Source organism: Scyliorhinus torazame, chromosome 8 (assembly GCF_047496885.1).
Source record: "Scyliorhinus torazame isolate Kashiwa2021f chromosome 8, sScyTor2.1, whole genome shotgun sequence".
NCBI classification, from domain to species: domain Eukaryota; kingdom Metazoa; phylum Chordata; class Chondrichthyes; order Carcharhiniformes; family Scyliorhinidae; genus Scyliorhinus; species Scyliorhinus torazame.
The window spans coordinates 157,802,763-157,828,256 of NC_092714.1; the positions used below are offsets into that span (position 1 = coordinate 157,802,763).

The following is a 25,494-nucleotide window of genomic DNA, read 5'->3' on the forward strand; positions in this document are numbered from 1 at the left end:
TATCTTTCTTCCTCACAGGAACATGCCTGTCCTGTATTCCTTTCAACTGACACTTGAAAGCCTCCCACATGTCAGATGTTGATTTGCCCTCAAACATCCGCCCCCAATCTATGTTCTTCAGTTCTCGCCTAATATTGTTATAATTAGCCTTCCCCCAATTTAGCACATTCATCCTCGGACCACTCTTATCCTTGTCCACCAGTACTTTAAAACTTACTGAATTGTGGTCACTGTTACCAAAATGCTCCCCTACTGAAACATCTACCACCTGGCCGGGCTCATTCCCCAATACCAGGTCCAGTACCGCCCCTTCCCTAGTTGGACTGTTTACATATTGTTTTAAGAAGCCCTCCTGGATGCTCCTTACAAACTCCGCCCCGTCTAAGCCCCTGGCACTAAGTGAGTCCCAGTCAATATTGGGGAAGTTGAAGTCTCCCATCACCACAACCCTGTTGTTTTTACTCTTTTCCAAAATCTGTCTACCTATCTGCTCCTCTATCTCCCGCTGGCTGTTGGGAGGCCTGTAGTATACCCCCAACATTGTGACTGCACCCTTCTTATTCCTGATCTCTACCCATATAGCCTCACTGCCCTCTGAGGTGTCCTCTCGCAGTATAGCTGTGATATTCTCCCGAACAAGTAGCGCAACTCCGCCTCCCCTTTTACATCCCCCTCTATCCCGCCTGAAACATCTAAATCCTGGAACGTTTAGCTGCCAATCCTGCCCTTCCCTCAACCAGGTCTCTGTAATGGCAACAACATCATAGTTCCAAGTAGTAATCCAAGCTCTAACCCCTCCTAACTCCTCTTCCCACTTGCTTTTAAGCTCCTCCACTGGGGTTTCCTCCGCCTCCAACAGCTCCTGGTAGACATCCAAAACCTTCCCCTCCCCCACCCAGGTACCGGAAACTACTCTATCCTATATCCCCCGCGGCGGCAGGAGCAGGAAGGTCACCACCTGTTTCCTCAGGAAGGCCCACACTTGTAAATATCTAAAGCCGTTTCCTGGCGGCAGTTTAAATTTGTCCTCCAATGCCTGCAGGCTGGGAAAGCTCCCATCTATAAACCGGTCACCCATCCTTTCGATACCACATCAACTATTTTACCCTCATCCACCTGTTTGGTCACCTTCTCAAAGAACTCAATAAGGTTTGTGAGGCACGACCTACCCTTCACAAAACCGTGTTGACTACTTCTAATCAAATTATTCCTTTCCAGATGATTATACATCCTATCTCTTATAAACCTTTCCAATATTTTGCCCACAACAGAAGTAAGGCTCACTGGTCTATAGTCAGCGGGGTTGTCTCTACTCCCCTTCTTGAACAAGGGGACAACATTTGCTATCCTCCAGTCTTCTGGCACTATTCCTGTAGACAAAGATGACCTACAGATCAAAGCCAAAGGTTCAGCAATCTCCTCCCTAGCTTCCCAGAGAATCCTAGGATAAATCCCATCCAGCCCAGGGGACTTATCTATTTTCACACTTTCCAGAATTGCTAACACCTCCTCCTTATGAACCTCAAGCCCTTCTAGTCTAGTAGCCTGTATCTCAGTATTGTCCTCGACAACATTGTCTTTTTCCTGTGTGAATACTGACAAAAAATATTCATTTAGCACCTCTCCTATCTCCTCGGACTCCACGCACAACTTCCCACTATTGTCCTTGACTGGCCCTACTCTTACCCGAGTCATTCTTTTATTCCTGACATGTCTATAGAAAGCTTTAGGGTTATCCTTGATCCTACCTGCCAAAGACTTCTCATGTCCCCTCCTGGCTCTTCTTAGCTCTCTCTTTAGGTCCTTCCTAACTAACATGTAACTCTCGAGCGCCCTAACTGAACCTTCACGTCTCATCCTTACATAAGCCTCCTTCTTCCTATTGACAAGTGTTTCAACTGCTTTAGTAAACCACGGTTCCCTCGCTCGACCACTTCCTGCCTGCCTGACAGGTACATACTTATCAAGGACATGCAGTAGCTGTTCCTTGAACAAGCTCCACATTTCCATTGTGCCCATCCCCTGCAGTTTTCCTTTCCATCCAATGCATCCTAAGTCTTGCCTCATCGCATCATAATTGCCTTTCCCCCAGATATAACTCTTGCCCTGTGGCATATACCTATTCCTTTCCATCACTAAAGTAAACGTAATCTAATTGTGGTCACTATCACCAAAGTGCTCGCCTATCTCCAAATCTAACACCTGTCCTGGTTCATTACCCAGTACCAAATCCAATATGGCTTCGCCTCTCGTTGGCCTATCTACATACTGTGTCAGGAAACCCTCCTGCACACGTTGGACAAAAACAGACCCATCTAAAGTATCGAACTATAGCGTTTCCAGTCAATATTTGGAAAGTTAAAGTCCCCCATAACAACTACCCTGTTACTTTCACTCCTATCCAGAATCATCTTTGCAATCCTTTCCTCTACATCTCTGGAACTTTTTGGAGGCCTATAGAAAACCCCTAACAGGGTGACCTCTCCTTTCCTGTTTCTAATCTCAGCCCATACTACCTCAGTAGACGAGTCCTCATCAAACGTCCGTTCTGCCACCGTAATACTGTCCTTGACTAACAATGCCACCCCTCCCCCTCTTTTACCACCTTCCCTGAGCTTACTGAAATATCTTTTTTTTTTAATAAATATTTTATTGAGAATTTTTGGTCAACCAACACAGTACATTGTGCATCCTTTACACAATATTATAACAGTACAAATAACAATGACCTATTTTATATAAACAAAAAATGAATAAATATTAAATAACAAAAATGAAAACTCGCCCTAATTGGCAACTGCCTTGACACAAGTTACACCCCCCCCCCCCCCCCCCCCCCCCCGGTCCTGGGCAGCTGCTGCTGCCTTCTTCCATTCCATCTATCTATCCGCGAGGTATTCGACGAACGGTTGCCACCGCCTGGTGAACCCTTGAGCCGACCCCCTTAGGACGAACTTAATCCGCTCTAGCTTTATAAACCCCGCCATGTCATTTATCCAGGTCTCCACCCCCAGGGGCTTGGCTTCTTTCCACATTAGCAATATCCTGCGCCGGGCTACTAGGGACGCAAAGGCCAAAACATCGGCCTCTCTCGCCTCCTGCACTCCCGGCTCTTGTGCAACCCCAAATATAGCCAACCCCCAGCTTGGTTCGACCCGGACCCCCACTACTTTTGAAAGCATCTTTGTCACCCCCATCCAAAACCCCCGTAGTGCCGGGCATGACCAAAACATATGGGTATGATTCGCTGGGCTTCTCGAGCACCTCGCACACCTATCCTCCACCCAAAAAAATTTACTGAGCCATGCTCCAGTCATATGCGCCCTGTGTAATACCTTAAACTGAATCAGGCTTAGCCTGGCACACGAGGACGACGAGTTTACCCTGCTTAGGGCATCTGCCCACAGCCCCTCCTCGATCTCCTCCCCCAGCTCTTCTTCCCATTTCCCTTTTAGTTCATCTACCATAGTCTCCCCTTCGTCCCTCATTTCCCGGCCCAGACAAACCCCATGATGCTCTTTTCAATCCTTTTTAAAAAAACCTTCGTGATCACCACCGGGAGGCACTGAAACACAAAGAGGAATCTCGGGAGGACCACCATCTTAACCGCCTGCACCCTCCCTGCCATTGACAGGGATACCATATCCCATCTCTTGAAATCTTCCTCCATCTGTTCCACCAACCGCGTTATATTTAACCTGTGCAATGTGCCCCAATTCTTAGCTATCTGGATCCCCAGGTAACGAAAGTCCATTGTTACCTTCCTCAACGGTAGGTCCTCTATTTCTCTACTCTGCTCCCCTGGATGCACCACAAACAACTCACTTTTCCCCATGTTCAATTTATACCCTGAAAAATCCCCAAACTCCCCAAGTATCCCCAAGTATTCTCCTCCCCTAAGTACTCCCCTCCACTTCTTGGAACCCCTCAACGCTATCGCCAGGGGCTCAATCGCCAGTGCAAACAATAATGGGGACAGAGGGCATCCCTGCCTTGTCCCTCTATGGAGCCGAAAATATGCAGATCCCCGTCCATTCGTGACCACGCTCGCCACTGGGGCCCTATACAACAGCTGCACCCATCTAACATACCCCTCTCCAAAACCAAATCTCCTCAACACCTCCCACAAATAATCCCATTCCACTCTATCAAATGCTTTCTCGGCATCCATCGCCACTACTATCTCCGTTTCTCCCTCTGGTGGGGCCATCATCATTACCCCTAACAACCTCCGTATATTCGTGTTCAGCTGTCTCCCCTTCACAAACCCAGTTTGGTCCTCGTGGACCACCCCCGGGACACATTCCTCTATTCTCATTGCCATTACCTTGGCCAGGACCTTGGCATCTACATTTAGGAGGGAAATAGGTCTGTAGGACCCGCATTGTAACGGGTCCTTGTCCTTCTTTAAGAGAAGCGATATCGTTGCTTCAGACATAGTCGGGGGCAGTTGTCCCCTTCCCTTTGCCTCATTAAAGGTCCTTGTCAGTACCGGGGCGAGCAAGTCCAAATATTTTCTATAGAATTCGACTGGGAATCCATCCGGTCCCGGGGCCTTTCCCGTCTGCATGCTCCTAATTCCTTTCACCACTTCTTCTACCTCGATCTGTGCTCCCAGTCCCACCCTTTCCTGCTCTTCCACCTTGGGAAATTCCAGCCGATCCAAGAAGCCCATCATTCTCTCCCTCCCCTCCGGGGGTTGAGCTTCATGTAATTTTTTATAAAATGTCTTGAACACTCCATTCACTCTCTCCGCTCCCCACTCCATCTCTCCTTCCTCATCCCTCACTCCCCCTATTTCCCTCGCTGCTCCCCTTTTCCTCAATTGGTGTGCCAGCAACCTGCTCGCCTTCTCCCCATATTTGTACTGTACACCCTGTGCCTTCCTCCATTGTGCCTCTGCAGTGCCTGTAGTCAGCAAGTCAAATTCCACATGCAGCCTTTGCCTTTCCCTGTACAGTCCCTCCTCCGCTGCTTCCGCATATTGTCTGTCCACCCTCAAAAGTTCTTGCAGCAACCGCTCCCATTCCTTACTCTCCTGCTTCCCTTTATGTGCCCTTATTGATATCAGCTCCCCCCTAACCACCGCCTTCAACGCCTCCCAGACCACTCCCACCTGAACCTCCCCATTATCATTGAGTTCCAAGTACTTTTCAATGCACCCCCTCACCCTTAGACACACCCCCTCATCCGCCATTAGTCCCATGTCCATTCTCCAGGGTGGGCGCCCTCCTGTTTCCTCCCCTATCTCCAAGTCCACCCAGTGTGGAGCGTGATCCGAAATGGCTATAGCCATATACTCCGTTCCCCTCACCTTCGGGATCAATGCCCTACCCAGCACAAAAAAGTCTATGCGCGAGTAGACTTTATGGACATAGGAGAAAAACGAGAACTCCTTACTCCTAGGTCTACTAAATCTCCACGGGTCTACACCTCCCATCTGCCCCATAAAATCTTTAAGCACCTTGGCTGCTGCCGGCCTCCTTCCAGTCCTGGACTTCGACCTAACCAGCCCTGGTTCCAACACCGTATTAAAATCTCCCCCCATTATCAGCTTTCCCGTCTCTAGGTCCGGAATGCGTCCTAGCATCCGCCTCATAAAATTGGCATCATCCCAGTTCGGGGCATATACGTTTACCAAAACCACCGTCTCCCCCTGTAGTTTGCCACTCACCATCACGTATCTGCCCCCGTTATCCGCCACTATAGTCTTTGCCTCGAACATTACCCGCTTCCCCACTAATATAGCCACCCCCCTGTTTTTCGCATCTAGCCCCGAATGGAACACCTGCCCCACCCATCCTTTGCGCAGCCTAACCTGGTCTATCAGTTTCAGGTGCGTTTCCTGTAACATAACCACATCTGCCTTAAGTTTCTTAAGGTGTGCGAGTACCCGTGCCCTCTTTATCGGCCCGTTCAGCCCTCTCACGTTCCACGTGATCAGCCGAGTTGGGGGGCTTCCTACCCCCCCCCCCCCCTTGTCGATTAGCCATCACCTTTTTCCAGCTCCTCACCCAGTTCCCACGCAGCTGTATCTCCCCCAGGCGGTGCCCCCTCGCCCATCCTCTCCCGTACCCGCTCCCCCCTCTCCCCAGCAGCAGCAACCCAGTAATTCCCCCCTCCCACCCCCCCCCGCTAGACCCCCCGCTAGCGTAATTACTCCCCCCATGTTGCTCCCAGAAGTCAGCAAACTCTGGCCGACCTCGGCTTCCCCCCGTGACCTCGGCTCGCACCGTGCGACGCCCCCTCCTTCCTGCTTCTCTATTCCCGCCATAATTATCATAGCGCGGGAACCAAGCCCGCGCTTCTCCCTTGGCCCCGCCCCCAATGGCCAACGCCCCATCTCCTCTCCCTCCCCACCTCCCCCCATCACCACCTGTGGGAGAGAGAAAAGTTACCACACCGCAGGATTAGAACATAAAACCCCTCTTTGCCCCCCACATTCGCCCCACCACTTTGTTCGAACGTTCTTTTTAATAACCCACTCATTCCAGTTTTTCTTCCACAATAAAAGTCCACGCTTCATCCGCCGTCTCAAAGTAGTGGTGCCTCCCTCGATATGTGACCCACAGTCTTGCCGGTTGCAGCATTCCGAATTTTATCTTCTTTTTATGAAGCACCGCCTTGGCCCGATTAAAACTCGCCCTCCTTCTCGCCACCTCCGCACTCCAGTCTTGATAAACGCGGATCACCGCGTTCTCCCATTTACTGCTCCGAGTTTTCTTCGCCCATCTAAGGACCATTTCTCTATCCTTAAAACGGAGAAATCTCACCACTATGGCTCTGGGAATTTCTCCTGCTCTCGGTCCTCGCGCCATAACTCGGTATGCTCCCTCCACCTCCAACGGACCCGCCGGGGCCTCCGCTCCCATTAACGAGTGCAGCATCGTGCTCACATATGCCCCGACGTCCGCTCCCTCCACACCTTCAGGAAGACCAAGAATCCTCAGGTTGTTCCTCCTTGCGTTGTTTTCCAGTGCCTCCAACCTTTCCACACATCGTTTCTGATGTGCCTCCTGCATCTCCGTCTTCACCACCAGGCCCTGTATATCGTCCTCATTCTCGGCTGCCTTCGCCTTCACGACCCGAAGCTCCCGCTCCTGGGTCTTCTGTTCCTCCTTTAGCCCTTCGATCGCCTGCAGTATCGGGGCCAACAGCTCTTTCTTCATTTCCTTTTTTATCTCTTCCACACAACATCTCAAGAACTCTTGTTGTTCAGGGCCCCATGTGAAACCGCCACCTTCCGACGCCATCTTGGTTTTTGCTTGCCTTCCTTGCCGCTGCTCCAAAGGATCCGCTGCAATCCGGCCACTTTCCTCTCCTTTTTCCATCCGTGTCCAGGGGGAATTCCCTTCTGGTTTACCGCACAGTGTTTTTAGCCGTTAAAATTGCCGTTGGGGCTCCTCTCAAGAGCCCAAAAATCCGTTCCACCGGGAGCTGCCGAAACGTGCGACTTAGCTGGTCATCGCCGCACCCGGAACCTTACTGAAATATCTAAACCCCGGCACCTGCAACAACCATTCCTGTCCCTGCTCTATCCATGTCTCCGAAATGGCCACAACATCGAAAGTACCAACCCATGCCGTAAGTTCACCCACCTTATTCCGGATGCTCCTGGCATTGAAGTAGACACAGTTTAAACCACCTTCCTGCCTGCCGGTACACTCCTGCAATTTTGAAACCTTACTCGTGACCTCACTACTCTCAACCTCCTGTATACTGGAGCTACAATTCAGGTTCCCAATCCCCTGCTGAACTAGTTTAAACCCTCCCGAACAGCATTAGCAAATTTCCCCTTCAGGATATTGGTACCTCTCTGGTCCAGGTGTAGACCATCCCGTTTGTAGAGGTCCCACCGACCCCAGAATGAGCCCCAATTATCCAGGAATCTGACTCCCTCCTGCACCATCCCTGTAGCCACATGCTCAACTCCTCTCTCTCCCTATTCCTCGTCTCGCTAGCACGTGGCATAGGTAACAACCGAGACATAATAGCTCTGTTTGTCTTGGATCTAAGCTTCCACCCTAGCTCCCTGAATTCTTGCCTTACATCCCTATTCCCTTTCCTACCTATGTCGTTGGTGCCTCTGTGGACCACGACTTGGGGCTGCTCCCCCTCCCCCTTAAGGATCCCGAAAACACGATCCGAGACATCGTGTACCCTGGCACCTGGGAGGCTACACACCAACTGCGAGTCTCTCTCGTTCACAAGGAATCTCCTATCTATCTCCCTAACTATGGAGTCTCCAATGACTAATGCTCTACTACTCCGCTATCACAGCAGGCAGTCCATTCCACACCCTAACCACTCTCTGAGTAAATAACCTACCTCGGACATCCCTCCTATATCTCCCACCCCGAACCTTATAGTTATGCCCCCTTGTAACAGCTACATCCACCCGAGGAAATAGTCTCTGAACGTCCACTCTATCTATCTCCCTCATTATCTTATAAACCTCTATTAAGTCGCCTCTCATCCTCCTCCACTCCAAAGAGAAAAGCCCTAGCTCCCTCAACCTTTCCTCATAAGACCTATCCTGCAAACCAGGCAGCATCTGGTACATCTCCTTTGCACCCTTTCCAATGCTTCCACATCCATCCTATAGTGAGGTGACCAGAACTGCACACAATACTCCAAATGTGGTCTCACCAGGGTCATGTACAGTTGCAGCATAACCCCGCGGCTCTTAAACTCAAGCCCCCGTTAATAAATGCTAACACACTATAAGCCTTCTTCACGGCTCTATCCACTTGAGTGGCAACCTTCAGAGATCTGTGGACATGAACCCCAAGATCTCACTGTTCCTCCACATTCCTCAGAACCCTGCCGTTGACCCTGTATTCCGCATTCAAATTTTTTCTATTGGATAGGCACATGGAGCACACCAGAATGACAGGGAGTGGGATAACTTGATCTTGGTTTCGGACAATGCTCGGCACAACATCGAGGGCCAAAGGGCCTGTTCTGTGCTGTACTGTTCTATGTTCTATGTTCCTCTCCCCCTTCCCTTCTTTTTTAAAAAAAAATAATTTTTATTAAAGGTTTTCATAAAATATCAATAACAAAATGAGAAAGAAAAAAGAACCCAACAGGTTAAGTACAAAACACAATCTAAAAAAGCAACCCCCCCAAACCCCTCCCCCCCCCCCCCCTGTACATAAATAATAAATTAACATTAACACCCCGACTTAACACAACAGGTGTATACACCCCCTCAGACCCTCCAGTGTAAATAACGTAAACAAAAATAAAGTAACCCCCCCCCCCCCCCGAGCTGCTGCTGCCATTGACCAATGTCTATCGTTCTGCCAAAAAGTCTAAGAACGGTTGCCACCGCCTAAAGAACCCTTGTACCGACCCTCTCGAGGCGAATTTCACCCTCTCCAATTTAATGAACCCTGCCATATCGCTGATCCAGGGTTCCACGCTTGGGGGCCTCGCATCTTTGCACTGAAGGAGAATCCTTCGCCGGGCTACCAGGAACGCAAAGGCCAGAATTCCGGCCTCTTTCGCCTCCTGCACTCCCGGCTCCTCTGCCACCCCAAATATTGCGAGCACCCAGCCCGGTCTGACCCTGGATCCTACCACCCTCGACACCATCCTTGCTACGCCCTTCCAAAATTCCTCCAGCGCTGGGCATGCCCAGAACATATGGGTGTGATTTGCTGGGCTCCCTGAGCACCTAACACACCTGTCCTCACCCCCAAAGAACCGGCTCATCCTTGTCCCGGTCATGTGTGCCCTGTGCAGCAGCTTAAACTGTATGAGGCTGAGCCTCGCGCACGAAGAGGAAGAATTCACCCTCCCTAGGGCATCTGCCCACGTCCTCTCTTCGATCTCCTCTCCCAACTCCTCCTCCCACTTACCTTTCAACTCCACCACCGAGGCCTCCTCCTCCTCCTGCATCACCTGGTAAGTTTCCGAGATCTTCCCCACTCCCACCCACCCCCCCAAGAGCACCCTGTCCTGTACTGTGTGTGGCAGTAGCTGCGGGAATTCCACCACCTGCCGTCTGGCAAACGCCCTTACCTGTAAGTACCTGAAGGTATTCCCCGGGGGGAGCCCGTATTCTCCTCCAGCTCACCCAAGCTCGCGAACTTCCCGTCCTCAAACAGGTCCCCCAACTTTCGCATCCCTGCCCTGTGCCACCCCAAAAACCCTCCACCTGTTCTTCCTGGGGCGAACCAGTGGTTCCCCCGTAATGGGGTCCACGCCGAGGCCCCAGCTTCCCCCCCTATGCCGCCTCCACTGCCCCCAAATTTTGAGGGCCGCCACCACCACTGGGCTCATGGTATACCTCCTTGGAGGGCGCGGCAGCGGCGCCGTTGCCAGCGCCCCCAGATTCATACCCACACAGGACGCCATCTCCAGCCTCATCCATCACCTCCATCACCCACTTGCGCACCATCGTCGCATTGGCGGCCCAGTAGTACCCACAGATGTTGGGCAGCGCCAGCCCCCCCCTATCTCTACTCCGCTCCAGGAACACCCTTCTCACCTTTGGAGTCCCTCGCGCCTACACAAACCCCATTATACTCCTCTTAACCCGCCTGAAAAAAGCCTTCGGGATAAACACGGGGAGGCACTGGAACAGGAACAAAAACCTTGGGAGCACCGTCATTTTGATTGACTGCACCCTACCCGCCAAGGACAGCAGCAACGCGTCCCACCTCTTGAACTCCTCCTCCATTTGCTCCACCAGCCTTGTAAAGTTAAGCCTATGCAGGGCCCCCCAGCTCCTGGCCACCTGGACCCCCAAATATCTGAAGCTCCTCTCCGCCCTTTTTAGTGGGAGCTCGCCAATCCCCCTCTCCTTGTCCCCTAGCTGAACTACGAACAGCTCGCTCTTCCCCATATTGAGCTTGTACCCCGAAAAGTCCCCGAATTCCCTAAGGATCCTCATTACCTCACCCCGCACCAACCCCCTCCAGTTCCTTGACTCTCTCAGTGCCATAGCCAGGGGTTCAATCGCCAGTGCGAAGAGCAGGGGGGACAGGGGACACCCCTGTCGCATCCCTCGGTGCAACCGAAAGTACTCGGACCTCCTCCTATTTGTGGCCACACTCGCCATCGGGACCTCATACAACAGCCTAACCCACCTGACAAACCCCTCCCCAAACCCGAACCTCTTCAGCTCCTCCCACAGGTACCCCCACTCTACCCTATCGAAGGCGTCCATCGCCACCACTATCTCCGCCTCCCCCTCCCTCGCTGGCATCATGATAACGTTCAAAAGCCTCCGCACATTCGCGTTCAACTGTCTCCCCTTCACAAACCCTGTCTGGTCTTCATGGATGATCTGCGGCACACAATCCTCAATCCTCGTGGCTAAGACCTTCGCCAGCACCTTGGCATCTACATTTAGCAAGGAAACCGGTCTGTAAGACCCACATTGTAGGAGATCCTTGTCCCGCTTCAGGATCAAGGAGATCAGTGCCCGGGACATCGTCGGGGGTAAAGCCCCCCCCTCCCTTGCCTCATTAAAGGTCCTAACTAACAGCGGGTCCATATATTTTTTATAGAACTCGACCGGGAAAACGTCCGGCCCCGGTGCCTTCCCCGCCTGCTTGCTTCCTATCCCTTTGATCAGCTCCTCCAGCCCAAACGGGGCCCCCAGTCCCGCCACCAGTCCCTCTTCCACCTTTGGAAACCTCAATTGGTCCAGGAAATGGCCCATCCCGCCCTCCTCCCGTGGGGGCTCGGATCGGTACAATTCCTCGTAGAAGTCCCTGAAGACCCCATTTATGCCAACCCCACTCCGCACCACGCTCCCTCCCCTGTCCTTAACTCCCCCGATCTCCCTAGCTGCGTCCCGCTTCCGAAGCTGATGCGCCAGCATCCGGCTTGCCTTTTCCCCACACTCGTAGACTGCCCCCTGGGCCTTCCTCCACTGCACCTCCGCCTTCCTGGTGGTCACCAGGTCGAATTCGGCCTGGAGGCTGCGCCTCTTCCTCAACAATCCTTCCTCAGGCTCTTCCGCATACCACCTGTCTACCCTCACCATCTCCCCCACCAGCCTCTCCCTCTCCCCCCCCGCTCCCTCCGCTCCTTGTGAGCCCTAATGGAGATCAGCTCTCCCCTCACCACCGCCTTCAGTGCCTCCCATACCATCCCCACACGGACCTCCCCATTATCGTTGGTCTCCAAGTACCTCTCTATACTTCCTCGGACCCGCTCGCTCACCTCCTCGTCCTCCAACAGCCCCACCTCCAAGCGCCACAGCGGGCGCTGGTCCCTCTCCTCCCCCATCTCCAATGCGGGGCGTGGTCCGAAATGGCTATTGCCGACTACTCGGTACCCTCTACTCTCGCTATCAGTGCCCTACTCAAAATGAAAAAGTCGATTCGAGAATAAGCCTTATGGACATGTGAGAAGAATGAAAATTCCCTAGCCCCCAGCCTTGCAAATCTCCAAGGGTCCACCCCTCCCATTTGGTCCATAAATCCCCTCAACACTCTGGCCGCCGCCGGCCTCCTACCCGTCTTAGACCTGGAGCGATCCAGTGCCCGATCCAACACCGGTTAAAGTCTCCCCCCATTATCAGGCCCCCCACTTCCAAGTCTGGGATCCGACCCAACATACGCCGCATAAAACCCGCATCGTCCCAGTTCGGAGCATACACATTGACCAGTACCACCCTCTCTCCCTGCAACTTACCATTATGTACCTACCGCCATCATCTGCCACAATGCTCGACGCCTCGAATGACACCTTCTTTCCCACCCGTCGATTTTTGGCATCTAGCCCTGAGTGAAACACCTGACCTACCCACCCTTTCCTCAGTCTTACCTGGTCTGCTACCTTCAGGTGTGTCTCCTGGAGCATAACCACATCCGCCTTGAGCCCCTTCAGGTGCGCGAACACGCGGGCCCACTTAACCGGCCCATTCAGTCCCCTTACATTCCAGGTTATCAGCCGGATCAGGGAGCTACCCGCCCCCCTCCCCCGCCGACTAGCCATGACCCCTCCTCGGCCAGCCACGCGCCCGCACCCCACACCCGGCCCGTTCCCCACAGGGACATACCCCCGTCTCGACCCCCCCCCCCACTCGCTCCAGCTCCTCCTTGACCTTAGCAGCAGCAACTCGATTCCTCCCCCACCCCCCACTAGGACCCATCCTAGCTGGTTTACTCCCCCCATTGCACTTCCGCAAGTCAGCTGACTCCTGCTGACCCCGGCCACTCCCGCCTCCCCTTCGACTCCTCCCATTGTGTGGCACACCCTCCTCTCCCGCTCCCCATCCACAGGCTCTCCCCCTCCCCCTCCGTTTTAAGAGCGGGAAACAATCCTCTCTTTCCCGCCCCGGCCCCGCCCCCCCCCCCAGTCTTCGGCGCGGGAAAAAAGCCCGCGCTCTCCACCTACCAGGCCCCGCCACCAACCAAAACAGTGCCCAACCCGCCCCATCCACCCTCCCCAACCCGAAAGAGAAAAACACAGAGAAAAGGAAACCCAAAACAATGCAAAGGACCCCCCCCCCCCCCCCGCCCCCGAACCAAAAATAGGCGTTACATATCCACCGCAGTCCTCAATTGCCCATCCCGACCATCAGTCTGTCCCCAGCTTCTCGGCCTGAAGTCTCACGCCTCGTCCGGAGACTCAAAATAATGGTGCCGGTCCTTGTAGGTAACCCACAGTCGCGCCGGCTGCAACATGCCAAATTTCACCCCCTTCCTGTGCAGCACCGCCTTCGCTCGATTGTACCCGGCCCTCCTCTTCGCCACCTCCGCACTCCAGTCCTGATATATCTGAACCTCCGCGTTCTCCCACCTACTGCTCCTCTCCTTCTTGGTCCACCTGAGCACACACTCCCGATCGACGAACCGATGGAACCGCACCAGCACCGCCCGCGGAGGCTCGTTATCCTTGGGCCTCCTCGCCAACACTCTAGGGGCCCCTTCCAGCTCCAGGGGCCCCTGGAAGGACCCCGCTCCCATCAGCGAGTTCAACATGGTGACCACATAGGCCCCCACGTCCAGCCCCTCCGGGAGGCCCAGAATCCACAGATTCTTCCGCCTCGACCGATTCTCCATCTCCTCGAACCACTCCTGCCATTTCCTGTGGAGCGCCTCGTGCGCCTCCACCTTTACCGCCAGGCCTAAGATCTCGTCCTCATTGTCAGAGATCTTTTGTTGAGCCTCTCGGATCGCCACCTCCTGGGCCGTCTGTGTCTCCAGCAGCTTATCAATAGAAGCCTTCATCGGCTCTAGCAGGTCTGTTTTAATCTCTCTGAGGCAGCGCTGGATACCCTCCTGTTGTTCCTCCGCCCACTGCCTCCACGCTGCCTGGTCGCCGCCTGCCGCCATTTTGTCCTCTTCCCTCCCTTCTTCTGGTCCACCACCACCTTTTTTGTCGTCTCGCTCTTAGTTAAAGCCATATACTGACAGGGAGCTGTTATTAACTCCTTCCCACACCGGGAAACATAGAAAAAGTGCCCTTGGGGGCCCTGAAAAGAGCCCAAAAGTCCGTTTTTGCGGGAGCCGCCGAATGTGCGACTTAGCTCCGCATAGCCGCAACCGTAAGTCTCGAGAGGGAATCCTTTTGGCAGTGTTCGCTTCACCAATCTGCCCCAAAATGTCTATGGAAACTCCTGAAAAAGGTCTGAGCGTCCGTTCCAGACGGGAGCTGCCGAATGCGCGACCTACTCCTCCATGGCCGGCACCGGAAGCCTCGTCCCCGCTTCTTCAATGGCCTTGGTAGATCTTTTCACGGTTGTTCCCTCTGCTGCTCGAATTCACCTTTAATAGAGGCCCTCAAGTCAGCTTGCAGCTTTAAGCTTGCCCTTCCCCCGCCTGCATGCTGGAAGAGGCCCCTCTCTCCCCTGCAGTTACAGCCAAATCTTTTACTGTTTCTGCCGGGTCTGGTAACCAAAAGACATACCATTCCTGGGGGACACTGTCAGGGGAATGTTGTAGTCTTCTTCCCACACCGGGAAATGTCAAACAAATGCCGTGGGGGCCCTGTAAAAGAGCCCAAAAGTCTGTTCCAAGCGGGAGCGACTGAATATGTGACCTAGCTCTGCATAGCCGCGCCCGGAAGTCTGAGCAACAGGGACAGACTCTGTGCCAGAGACCTGTACCCCATGGCTTACCCCTGGTAAGTCTCCCCCCCCCCCCCCCCCTAACAGTATCCAAAGCGGTATACTTGTTACTAAGGGGAACGACCACAGGGGATCCCTGCACTGACTGCTTCCTCCCAGCCCCTCTCACCGTCACCCATCTATCTTTATTCTTCGGAGTTACTACATCCCTGAAGCTTCTATCTATGACCACCTCTTCCTCCCGAATGATCCGAAGTTCATCCAGCTCCAGCTGCAGTTCCCTAACGCGGTTTCTGAGGAGCTGGAGATGGGTGCACTTCCCACAGATGAAATCAGCAGGGACACAGGCGGTGTCCCTCACCTCAAACATTCTGCAGGAGGAACATTGTATTGTCTTCCCTGCCATCCCCTCTAGCTAAAACAAGAAAAAGAAAGGAAGAGCTTACCTGATAATCACTCAACCCCTTAGGTTAGAGGAGGTGGAAGGGTGGGTGACACTACAAGTGTAGTGTCTCGGGTTTAGCAACCGCCCAACTTATATACAGGTACTAACAAATCTTCCCAGAAATCCCCACGGCCGTCTTCCTGCAGCTGTAAAGATAAGTTTTTAAAGATACACTTAGCTTCCCGACAGGCCCCTGGACACTGCTCCCGCCGAAAATCTGGAGGCTGCTTCTCCTGCAAGGTAAGTTTTAAAAATTAACCTACTTTGGGGTCGAGGGAAAGCCCCCGCTCCCATCAGCGACTCCAGCATACCTGACATATATGCTCCCGCATCTGGTCCCTCAATGCCTTCAGGGAGGCCAACGATTCCTGAGTTCTGCCTCGTGGTCCTGCTCTCCAGCTTCTCCTGCATCTTCCTGTGGCGGTCATCTAGCACCTCCACCTTGTGCTCCAGTACAGTTATTTCGTCCTCTTGGTTGGATAGTTTTAACTCGATCTCCTTAATCGCTTTCTCCTGCGCCTGAGTCACGACCATTTGGTCGATCGATGCTTTCATCGGGTCAAGCGTATCCTTTTTTAGCTTAGCAAAGCAACTCTTGAAGAACTCTATCTGCTGCTCCTTCGGCCAGTGAGCCACTGCTCCCTGGTCCTTGCCGTCTGTCATGCTTCGCCGCACTGCCAGCTCCACTCGCTTCCCTCTATTGGGACTAACTCGTTTCACACGGCCACTTCTAGTCCAGCTATCCATACATCGGGGGGGGGGGGGGGGGGGAATCCTCCTTACTATTGCTCACTCCACCGATTTATTTCATAAAGTCCACAAAAATTCGGGAAAAAAGGTCCGAAAGTCCATTTCAGGCGGGAACTATCGAATGTACGACCTACTCCTCCATGGCCGCCATTGGAAGACTCGCCACCCAATAATAATGAAGCAAGTTCGTCAACGCCAACCCCTCCTGCTGCCTCTGCCTCTGTAGCAGGGTCCTCCCCACCCTCGGCAGCTTCCCCGCCCATACAAAGTCTGAAATGACCGTGCCCACTTTCCGAAAAAGGGCCTTTGGTATAAAGATCGGGAGAGCTTGAAAGATAAACAAAAACCTCGGCAGAATATTCATTTTCACCACTTGGACCCTCCCCACCGACGTTAAGTGCAGTGTAGCCCACCTCTTAAGATCCTCCCTGGTCTCCTCCACCAACTTCGTTAAGTTCCACTTATGAAATGGCTGATCCCACCCTGGCCTCAACTCCACCGTCCTGCCCGTTCTCCATAACTCTTCAACCCATTATCAATTAAAAATCTGTCTAACTCCTCAAATTTACTCACTGTCCAGCACCCACCGCACTCTGGGGAAGCGAATTCCACAGGTTCACAATCCTTTGGGAGAACTAGTTTTTCCAATTGCTACCTCTTATTCTAAGATTATGACCTCTCATTTTAGAATGCCCCACAAGAGGAAGCATCAGCTCCACGTCTACTTTATCCATCATTTCGTCATCTTGTATACCTCGGTTTGATCTCCCCTCATTCTTCTAAACTCGAGACTGTTCAATCTCTCCTTGTAAGACAAACTCCTCATCTCTGGAATCAATCTGGTGAACCTCCTCTAACTGCCTCCAATGCCACTACATCTTTCCTCAAATAAGGGGACCAAAACTGTGCACAATACTCCTAGGTGCGGTTTTACCAATGCCTTATATAGTTGCAACAACACTTCTTTACCTTTGTATTCAATTCCCTTTGCTATAAATCCCATCATTTCATTTGCTTTCCTTATTATCTGCTGCATCTGCATGCTCGTTTTCTCTGACGCATGCACAAGGACACCCAGATCCCTCTGCATCGGATCACCCCAAAGTCTCTCCCCATTGAGATAATAAGTTGCCTTTCCATTTTTCTGACCACAATGCATGACGTCGCACCACGTTAAACTCCTGCCACATTTTGGCCCACTCTCCTAACCTATATCCATTTGTAAGTTTCTTATTTCCTCATTTAAAAAAAAAAAAATTTAGAGTGTCCAATTATTTTTTTCCAATTAAGGAGCAATTTAGCGTGGCCAATCCACCTACCCTGCACATCTTGGGGTTGTGGGGTTGAAACCCACGCAGACACGGAGAGACTGTGCAAACTCCACACGGACAGTGACCCAGGACCGGGATTCAAACCCGTAGTCCCAGTGCTAACCACTATGCCACCGTGCTGCCCTTCTTATTTCCTCATTGCAACTTACTGTCCCACCTACTTTTGTGTCATCTGCAAATTTGGCTTTCGAACCTCTATCCCTGTATGCAAGTCATTAATATAAATTGTAAATAGCTGGGGCCCAAGGACCGAACCCTGTGACACCCCACTAGTTACATCTTGCCATTCAGAAAAAGACCCATTTATCCCGACTCTTGTCTCCTGCCCGTCAGCCAGTCTTCCATCCAAGCTAATAAGTTGCCCCAATCCCATGTGATCTCACCTTGTGAATTAACCTTCTGTGCAGCATCTTATCAAACGCCTTCCGGAAGTCCACATGTACCACATCTACAGGATCCCCATTATCCACTTTGCTTGATACATCTTCGAAGAACTCAAGCAAATTAGTCAAACATGATTTGCCCTTCGTAAAATCATGCTGACTCTGATAGATAGCGCTCTGCCTTTCCTAATGTCCTGAAATCACATCCTAGATAATTGATTCTAACAATTTTCCAGCAACAGATGTTAAACTAACTGGTCTGTAATTTCTCACATTCTGCCTCGCTCCAATTTTGTATAAGGGCATTACATTAGCTTTTTTCAAATCCACTGGAACCTCTCCCGTGTCCAGGGAATTTTGGAATATCATAACCAAGGGATTCACTATCTCCACTGCTACTTACTTTAACACATCAGGCCCTGGGGATTTGTCTTCCCTCAATCCCAATAGTTTGTTGAGTACCGTTTCCCTATTGATGCTGATTGTTCGAAGTTCAACCCTTTCTAACTCCTCTGAATTGCCCATTCCTACAGGAATGGTACTAGTGTCCTCCACCTTTGACACACTGCTTACCACTGTTCTGCCATTAACACATTCTGATCTCTGAATGTACCATTATCAGCATCCTTCTTAGTCATCGCCATCATTTACAAGCTATTTCCAGTTCTCCCTAGCTTTGACAAAGAGTCACCCAGACTCGAAACGTTAGCTCCCTTCTCTCTCCACAGATGCTGTCAGACCTGCTGAGATTGTCCAGTATTTTTAGTTTTTGTTTCATATTCCAGCATCCGCAGTAATTTGCTTTTACATTTCTACCCCCCTTCAGTTCTGAAGAAGAGTCATAATCGATTTGACACATTAACCCTGATGCTTTAAAAATCATCTACATAAACCTTAGACAGGCATGCAGTTAAGGCAGCTCCAAATAAACTGTAGGTAATACTTTTCTTTAAATTCTAGATTGATATTGAAATGGACTTCATACACTTTTTGTTTAAATACATTCCATCTCTTTCTCTGCAGATGCTGCCAGACCTGCTGAGTGTTTCTGGCATTTTCTGTTTTTATTATAGATTGGCACTGTCTGCTGCACTTAGAAGGCTCAGGATTGAAAGCAACTCCAAGTCAACTGCACCACCTGCTGCAGCACTGGTCAACCCTTCTCTCCTAGTTGTGCTGCCTTCTCTCTCTCAGAACATAGAACATACAGTGCAGAAGGCGGCCATTCGGCCCATCGAGTCTGCACCAACCCACTTTAAGCCCTCACTTCCACTCTATCCCCGTAACCCAATAACCCCTCCTAACCTTTTTGGTCACTAAGGGCAATTTATCATGGGCAATCCACCTAACCTGCACATCTTTGGACTGTGGGAGGAAACCGGAGCACCCGGAGGAAACCCACGCAGACACGGGGAGAACGTGCAGACTCCACACAGACAGTGACCCAGCGGGGAACCGAACCTGGGACGCTGGCACTGTGAAGACACAGGGCTAGCCACTTGTGCTACCGTGCTGCTCTCATCTTGTTCTTGGCCAATTGTCATTCATTGTTACGCTGTTTAATATGCGGGATTGCAGCTTTGAAATGGGGCGCTGATCGTTTTGGGGAGTGCACGGTTTAATAGTTACCTAGCTCTGGGTTGTCTTTTTGAAAGAAGTTTCTAAAAAGTTAAGAAAATGATCAACGCCCCATTTCAAAGCTGCAACCCCGCACATTAAACAGTGTAAGAATGGATGACGGGTCGCTGAGAACAAGATTAGAGAGAAGGCACTGCAACTAGGAGAGAGAGATTAAATCCAGGTCAGATTCTGCATTCTGCTGGAAGTTAGGACAATATGGATAAGGTGTTGTATTTGGTTATATTGCTGAACCAGCAGTCCAGAGGCGTGGACTAATCATCCACACAGCATGAGCTGAAATCCCACCATGCCCATTTAGAAATTGAATTTGGTTGAAAGGAATCTGGAAATAAGAGACTGGTGGCAGTAAACATCACCAAGAAGCTGTAGGACGGGAACCTTGCCAGTGGCATCAATATCCTGAGAATGGATGAATAAAAATGTCTCTTTGATCAGATGTGAAAATATTGAATGGTGCAGTAATAACTGATTTCCTTGATTATACTGTACCAGATACCTGCTTTCCCTCTCTGGAGCTCTAGCTGTCATCAATGCTGTGCCCTGCTTTGCCCTGGATGGGCAGTGGATGTTGAGTTCCTTTTTGGAAGCTACACTGAGTTCCCTCATTGTCGAAAAGCAGAACCGAGAGCTCATTGGTTTTTTTATATTGCTCTTTGGCAGTGCTCTTCTGGCCTCTAATGTGGTTCTGGGGCTCTGGATGGTAACAACAAGGTAGCATTGTTAGCCTGTTCTGAACTAGCTCAGATTGGCTGAGGGACATCTTCCACCTGTGTTTTCTTTGCACCCACCCCTCTTCTCAGCTGAGTGCACATTGGCAAAATCACCAAACCCAGTCAAAGATTTGAACAATTCCATGAGCTCTGATTGTGCACTGCCTATTCCTCCAGGTGAAACTCCTTGTTGGGAGCATACAATTGGGAAACTTACTGTATAGCTGTTGTGCTGTGTCGTGGGTTCTGTTATATTATTGTGAAGTTTAATTGCAAGCCGCAATGGAATCTGAGTTTACCCCTTCCACTGCCTTTTCAGACTGACAATTTCATTTGGAAACTCCTCATGAAGTATCCTGTGGAATGTCAGCGAGCACCAGGTCCTCCAGGAAACAAAACTGAAAAATGGGTCATTCTGAATGCACCTCTGATTCAGGCAGTCTCCGCTGGGGAGGGTTTCGGTTTACCGAATGTGCACAGCGATCAGAAATTAGAATCAAAAGAACAGCAAATGTAGAACTACAACAGCGTGTGAGTTGGCATGTGTGAAGAGACGGGTTCCTGCTTGGAGTGTGCCCATGGTTAGATATGAAAAGGATAAAAACTCAAGAACTCTAAATCGTTCTGGTTTCTCTACACATGCTGTGTCTTTCTAATTGGTTTGCATTTACTACAATCATCAGGATTTGTTGTTTCAGTCGGGTGAACATTGTGAATGAATTCTCAAGCAGTTGAATACAGTTTTGGCCTATCTAAAGAATATTTTAATGTGCTGCTTCAGACTGGAGGTAGAAGTGACCCCTGACTGCTGATGTACCACACTCAGCAGCAGGAAGTATCCATTTATACCACACGTTTTGTGTGACACATTTCTGATACTGCCCTCATAGCCTGACAAATACGACCCTCAGAGGGATCATTAGGCCCTTGAATGAATAAGTGAACCAAAATTAAATCTCTCTCAAATAGGAGGGAGACATTGCTGTCCTGCTATAAACAGAATACTGTGTGTGAAAGTCTGGGTGTGACTGCATTCTGATTTGTGTTTTTACTGGCAGAAGATGGAGTGCTCGAATACAGCCCATTTGGTATACAGGTTCCTTTCCTGTAATGAATGCTTGGAGATGGACTTTGGTTAAATGTCTCTGTGTTTGTCTGAATGTTGATGTTGAATGTTGATCTATTTTTATGGTTAGTGAACCTGTTTTATTCCATTTCAGACTTCCTGTTGTCATGATATTCAAACACACACATCATGATAGACACACCAACAGACAAATCAGAACACACAACACCACAACCAATGACAGAAAGATATAAAAGCACAGACATGACCCCCGGTGGTCAGTATTAGCTGCAGAGGAGGACCAGGACAGATCTGTTACCAAACACACTCAGGGAGACAGCACGTGCAGAGTATCCAGAACGAACTGTATTATAAGAGTTAAAATAAAATAGAGTTGTACCACATACAACTGTGTTGGCTCATCTGTGCACCAGAGCACCCAACACCACATGGTACAGGAGTGGATCGATACCTGCCGGCATACCTCAGTGTACACAGACAACCAGCAGTGCCCAGGCAAAATGATAGAGCTCCCGGTTCCGCAGCCGCTCCAGTGCTACGGCGATCTCCGCGAAAACTGGCGGCGATTCCGGCAATGGTTCGAATTGTTCCTGGTGGCAGCTGAACTCCAAGACCTGGATGATAGGGAAAAAATTGAATTTCTCACCATCGCCGGTGCAAGGGCAAGAGAAATATTCAGAAGGTTCAGGTTCTTCAGGAGGCAGCAAAGGTACGATTACCAGGCAGTCCTGGACAAATTCTCCAAGTACTGTGAAGAAAACGCAATCCAATCGGCAAGTAAAGGTAAGAAAAGCTGCAGTACTCACCTCGTGGCTGGGATCCCGGAGCCCGAATTCCCAGAGGCCGAAATCCCGGGCCTGAGAGAGGGCTGGGTCGAGGTCGGCGGCCATCTTGCTAAAGGTATCACGCTAGCACGGTTGCGCGAGCAGTGCGCAGAACCGGAAGTTTTGTTTGCGCATGCGCGAGATGCTGCGCATGCGCAGTCAAGAAAACGGCCATCGGTAAAGGAACAGCGATCTGAGCATGCGCAGTCGCTTCCTACGTGCTACATACCGAGCGTCAGGATGTCAGAGGCCCCAGACTGCACCAATTTAAAGTGGAAATGTCCCAAATTCAATTTAAAAGGGAAACGTCCCAAATCAAAAAAACAAAAATCTGTTAAAGCTGTAAAACAACCTTCCCTCACCTGGAATGACAGCACATTGCCGCAAATTGACCCAGGAGATGAATTTGACCTCCGAAGAACCCTCCGACAAGCAGTTACCTACGCACAAGCCGATGATTCCGACCTCGAATACTTCGATGACGATCTTTACAGTGTTTCCGGACCTCGCGAGCCCAATGATAGCTCCGTGGTCCTATACGACTATGACTCGGACGAACCTTTCGTGTTGCACATTGGCGGCCCCCACATTGAATCCGACGCAGATGCGGATTCATTTTTCGGATTTGAGGATCTTCAATCCAGCAGATATGACGTTCCAACTTATCAGTACCGGATGATGCTGCAGCCTGACATTAACAGACAGGGAGCGGTGCAAGCACACGGAGAGCGCCCTGCTGCCACACAGAGTGTGGTCCACGTCCCGCTCAACGTTCCCGACTCTATGAAAGAAGACATGCAAGACTCCAGGGTGCAGTCCTCGCATGAACCAGAAGTGACTCCAGTGTCACAAGCTTCCACAGCAAGCTCGTGGACAGACTCCACAATTGCAGAAATGCAAGACTCCAGAGCGCAGTCCTTGCACGGACAAGAAGTGACTCCAGTGTCACAAGCCTCCACAGAGAGCTCGTGGACAGCCTCCACGATAGAAGCAACGCAAGACTCCAGAGCGCAGTCCTTGTACGAACAAGAAGTGACTCCAGTGTCACAAGCCTCCACAGAGAGCTCGTGGACAGCCTCCACGATAGAAGCAACGCAAGACTCCAGAGCGCAGTCCTTGCACGAACAAGAAGTGACTCCAGTGTCACAAGCATCCACAGAGAGCTCGTGGACAGCCTCCACGATAGAAGCAATGCAAGACTCCAATGTGCAGTCCTTGCAGGAGCAAGACCATGAGGGTCTAGCAACCTCTCCTGACCAACCAGCGGCAGACGATGCAAGTCTGCCATGCTCACGTGAACAGCAAGAAGGCTATAACAGCCTACCATGCTCCACTACACAGCAGCATGACCATGACGGTCTCTCATGCTACAATGAAGGGCACAGCGCTGAAGACTGTTCAAGCCCAACTGAAGACAAGCCAAAGGAATCGCCTTGTCCAAGCCCGAAGAAAAAAGGTTTATGCGCTGACCTTCAGGATCATTATAGCCGAACAGAGATTAATAATGCTGCACGGCCACAGAAGGATGCTGAGGATTTGCTAACGAAATTAATTGAATGTTTAACTTGCAAGGAGCAGACTGAGAATTGCCAGTGTTTTAGTACGGATCGAAAAAATGGACAAGACATTGATCCTCAGGTAATGGAAATAACACAACCTGAATCATATCTACAGCAGGGACGAATGTCTCCCTTCAACACAACGCCGCAAAATCCCAACTTCGGAGACCAGCAGTTAGTCCGTAATGACTCTTCAAACCTTGAGGGGAACATTAATTGCATTGAACCTATACACACTCCACTGATTATTGAGCAGAACATTGGAGCAAGAATCCTGAGGACACCGACATCGAGTAGCCAGATAACGAATTTAAAACCCACAGCAGTTTCAAGTGAACCAAGTGTGCTTTCCACTAATGGTGAAGATGCAGATAAGGTCGACCCGATTATCCATTGTACCACACTAACCCCAGTGATTAAGCAGTTATGTATGGGGAGTATAATGTGGGCAATTGAGAACAGTAAAAGAGAGACTGTGACCATGCCAGTCCCAGCAAAATCAGACCCAGAGACCATGAAGGCATGTACATTAGACAAAGATACATATGAGGTACCTGAGAAGAAAAGTGAAACGGAATGTTCTTTGGAAAATAGTACAATGTCGATAGAAACATTGGATCCTATATTCAAGACCATACATATGGGAGAATTTGGGGGTAATAAACAAGGTTCTGCAATGTCTGGGGGAAGATTTAAAATTCCAAAGAAGAAAAGCCCAAATGAAGGACAACGGCAAGACAATGACAGTCCACCGACATGGTGTGCACCACCAGATGAAAACTCTGACAATTTACCCAACCCTAGTGAACAGCAAGCTGCTAATGAGGATCTATCCACGGGATGTGAGACGAGTGACGACAGCATCCCACTTCCCATGCAAAAGGTGCAAGGCTTCTACTTGTAGGCACTTGCAGCTGGAGCTTGTTAATTAGTTAATTGGATTAGGCCAGTTTTACAGAGGCTAGATTCACAGTATAAAAGTGATCCCCTACAGTGCAGACTTTGTTTGCACTGAGTGCTGAATTTGGTGCATTTGAGTGCGATAGTGAGAGTTTGGTGACCGAGGGAGTTAGGTGAGGAGGGAGTAAGGCGCTCCTTTCATTTTGTTTCCGACATTTCCGCAAAGAGTGCGAAGAGAGCCAGGAGTTTACAGAAAGTGTAGCTGACTGGGAGCAGGGTCGGTGGGCGGAGATCTAGTTAGTCCACAGGGCAGCTATATTCTGTCAGGTAAGAGGGGATGGAGGCTAGGCCAGTTACATGCTCCTCCTGTAGGATGTGGGTGGTGAGGGATACCACCGGTGTCCCCACTGACTATACCTGCGGGAAGTGCACCCAACTTCAGCTCCTCAAAGACCGTGTTAGGGAACTGGAGCTGAAGCTGGATGAACTTCGGATCATCCGGGAGGCAGAGGGGGTGATTGAGAAGAGTTACAAGGAGGTAACCACACCCAAGGTACAGGACAAGAATAGCTGGGTTACAGTCAGGGGGAAAAAAACAAACAGGCAGAAAGTGCAGGGATCCCTCGTGGCCGTTCCCCTTCAAAACAAGTATACCATTTTGGATGCTGTTGGGGGGGATGACCTACCGGGGGAAGGCCCTAGCGGCCAGGTCTCTGGCACTGAGTCTGGCTCTGGGGCTCAGAAGGGAAGGGGGGAGAATAGTAAAGCAATAGTTGTAGGAGATTCAATGGTTAGGGGAATAGATAGGAGATTCTGTGGTCGCGAGC

The 25,494-nt window shown here is 50.8% G+C and overlaps 1 protein-coding gene across 1 annotated transcript in view; it reads left to right on the forward strand.

The window, feature by feature from the left end:
- The window catches only part of mbtps2 (membrane-bound transcription factor peptidase, site 2), a 194,774-nt gene extending 173,028 nt beyond the window's left edge, over positions 1 to 21,746 (forward strand). Inside the window, exon 11 of the mRNA XM_072514446.1 lies at positions 20,080 to 21,746. Within this exon, the coding sequence (XP_072370547.1) occupies positions 20,080 to 20,302 (223 nt within the window). The 3' untranslated portion in view covers positions 20,303 to 21,746. The remainder of the gene's footprint in view (positions 1 to 20,079) is intronic.
- Positions 21,747 to 25,494: the final 3,748 nt, after the last annotated feature.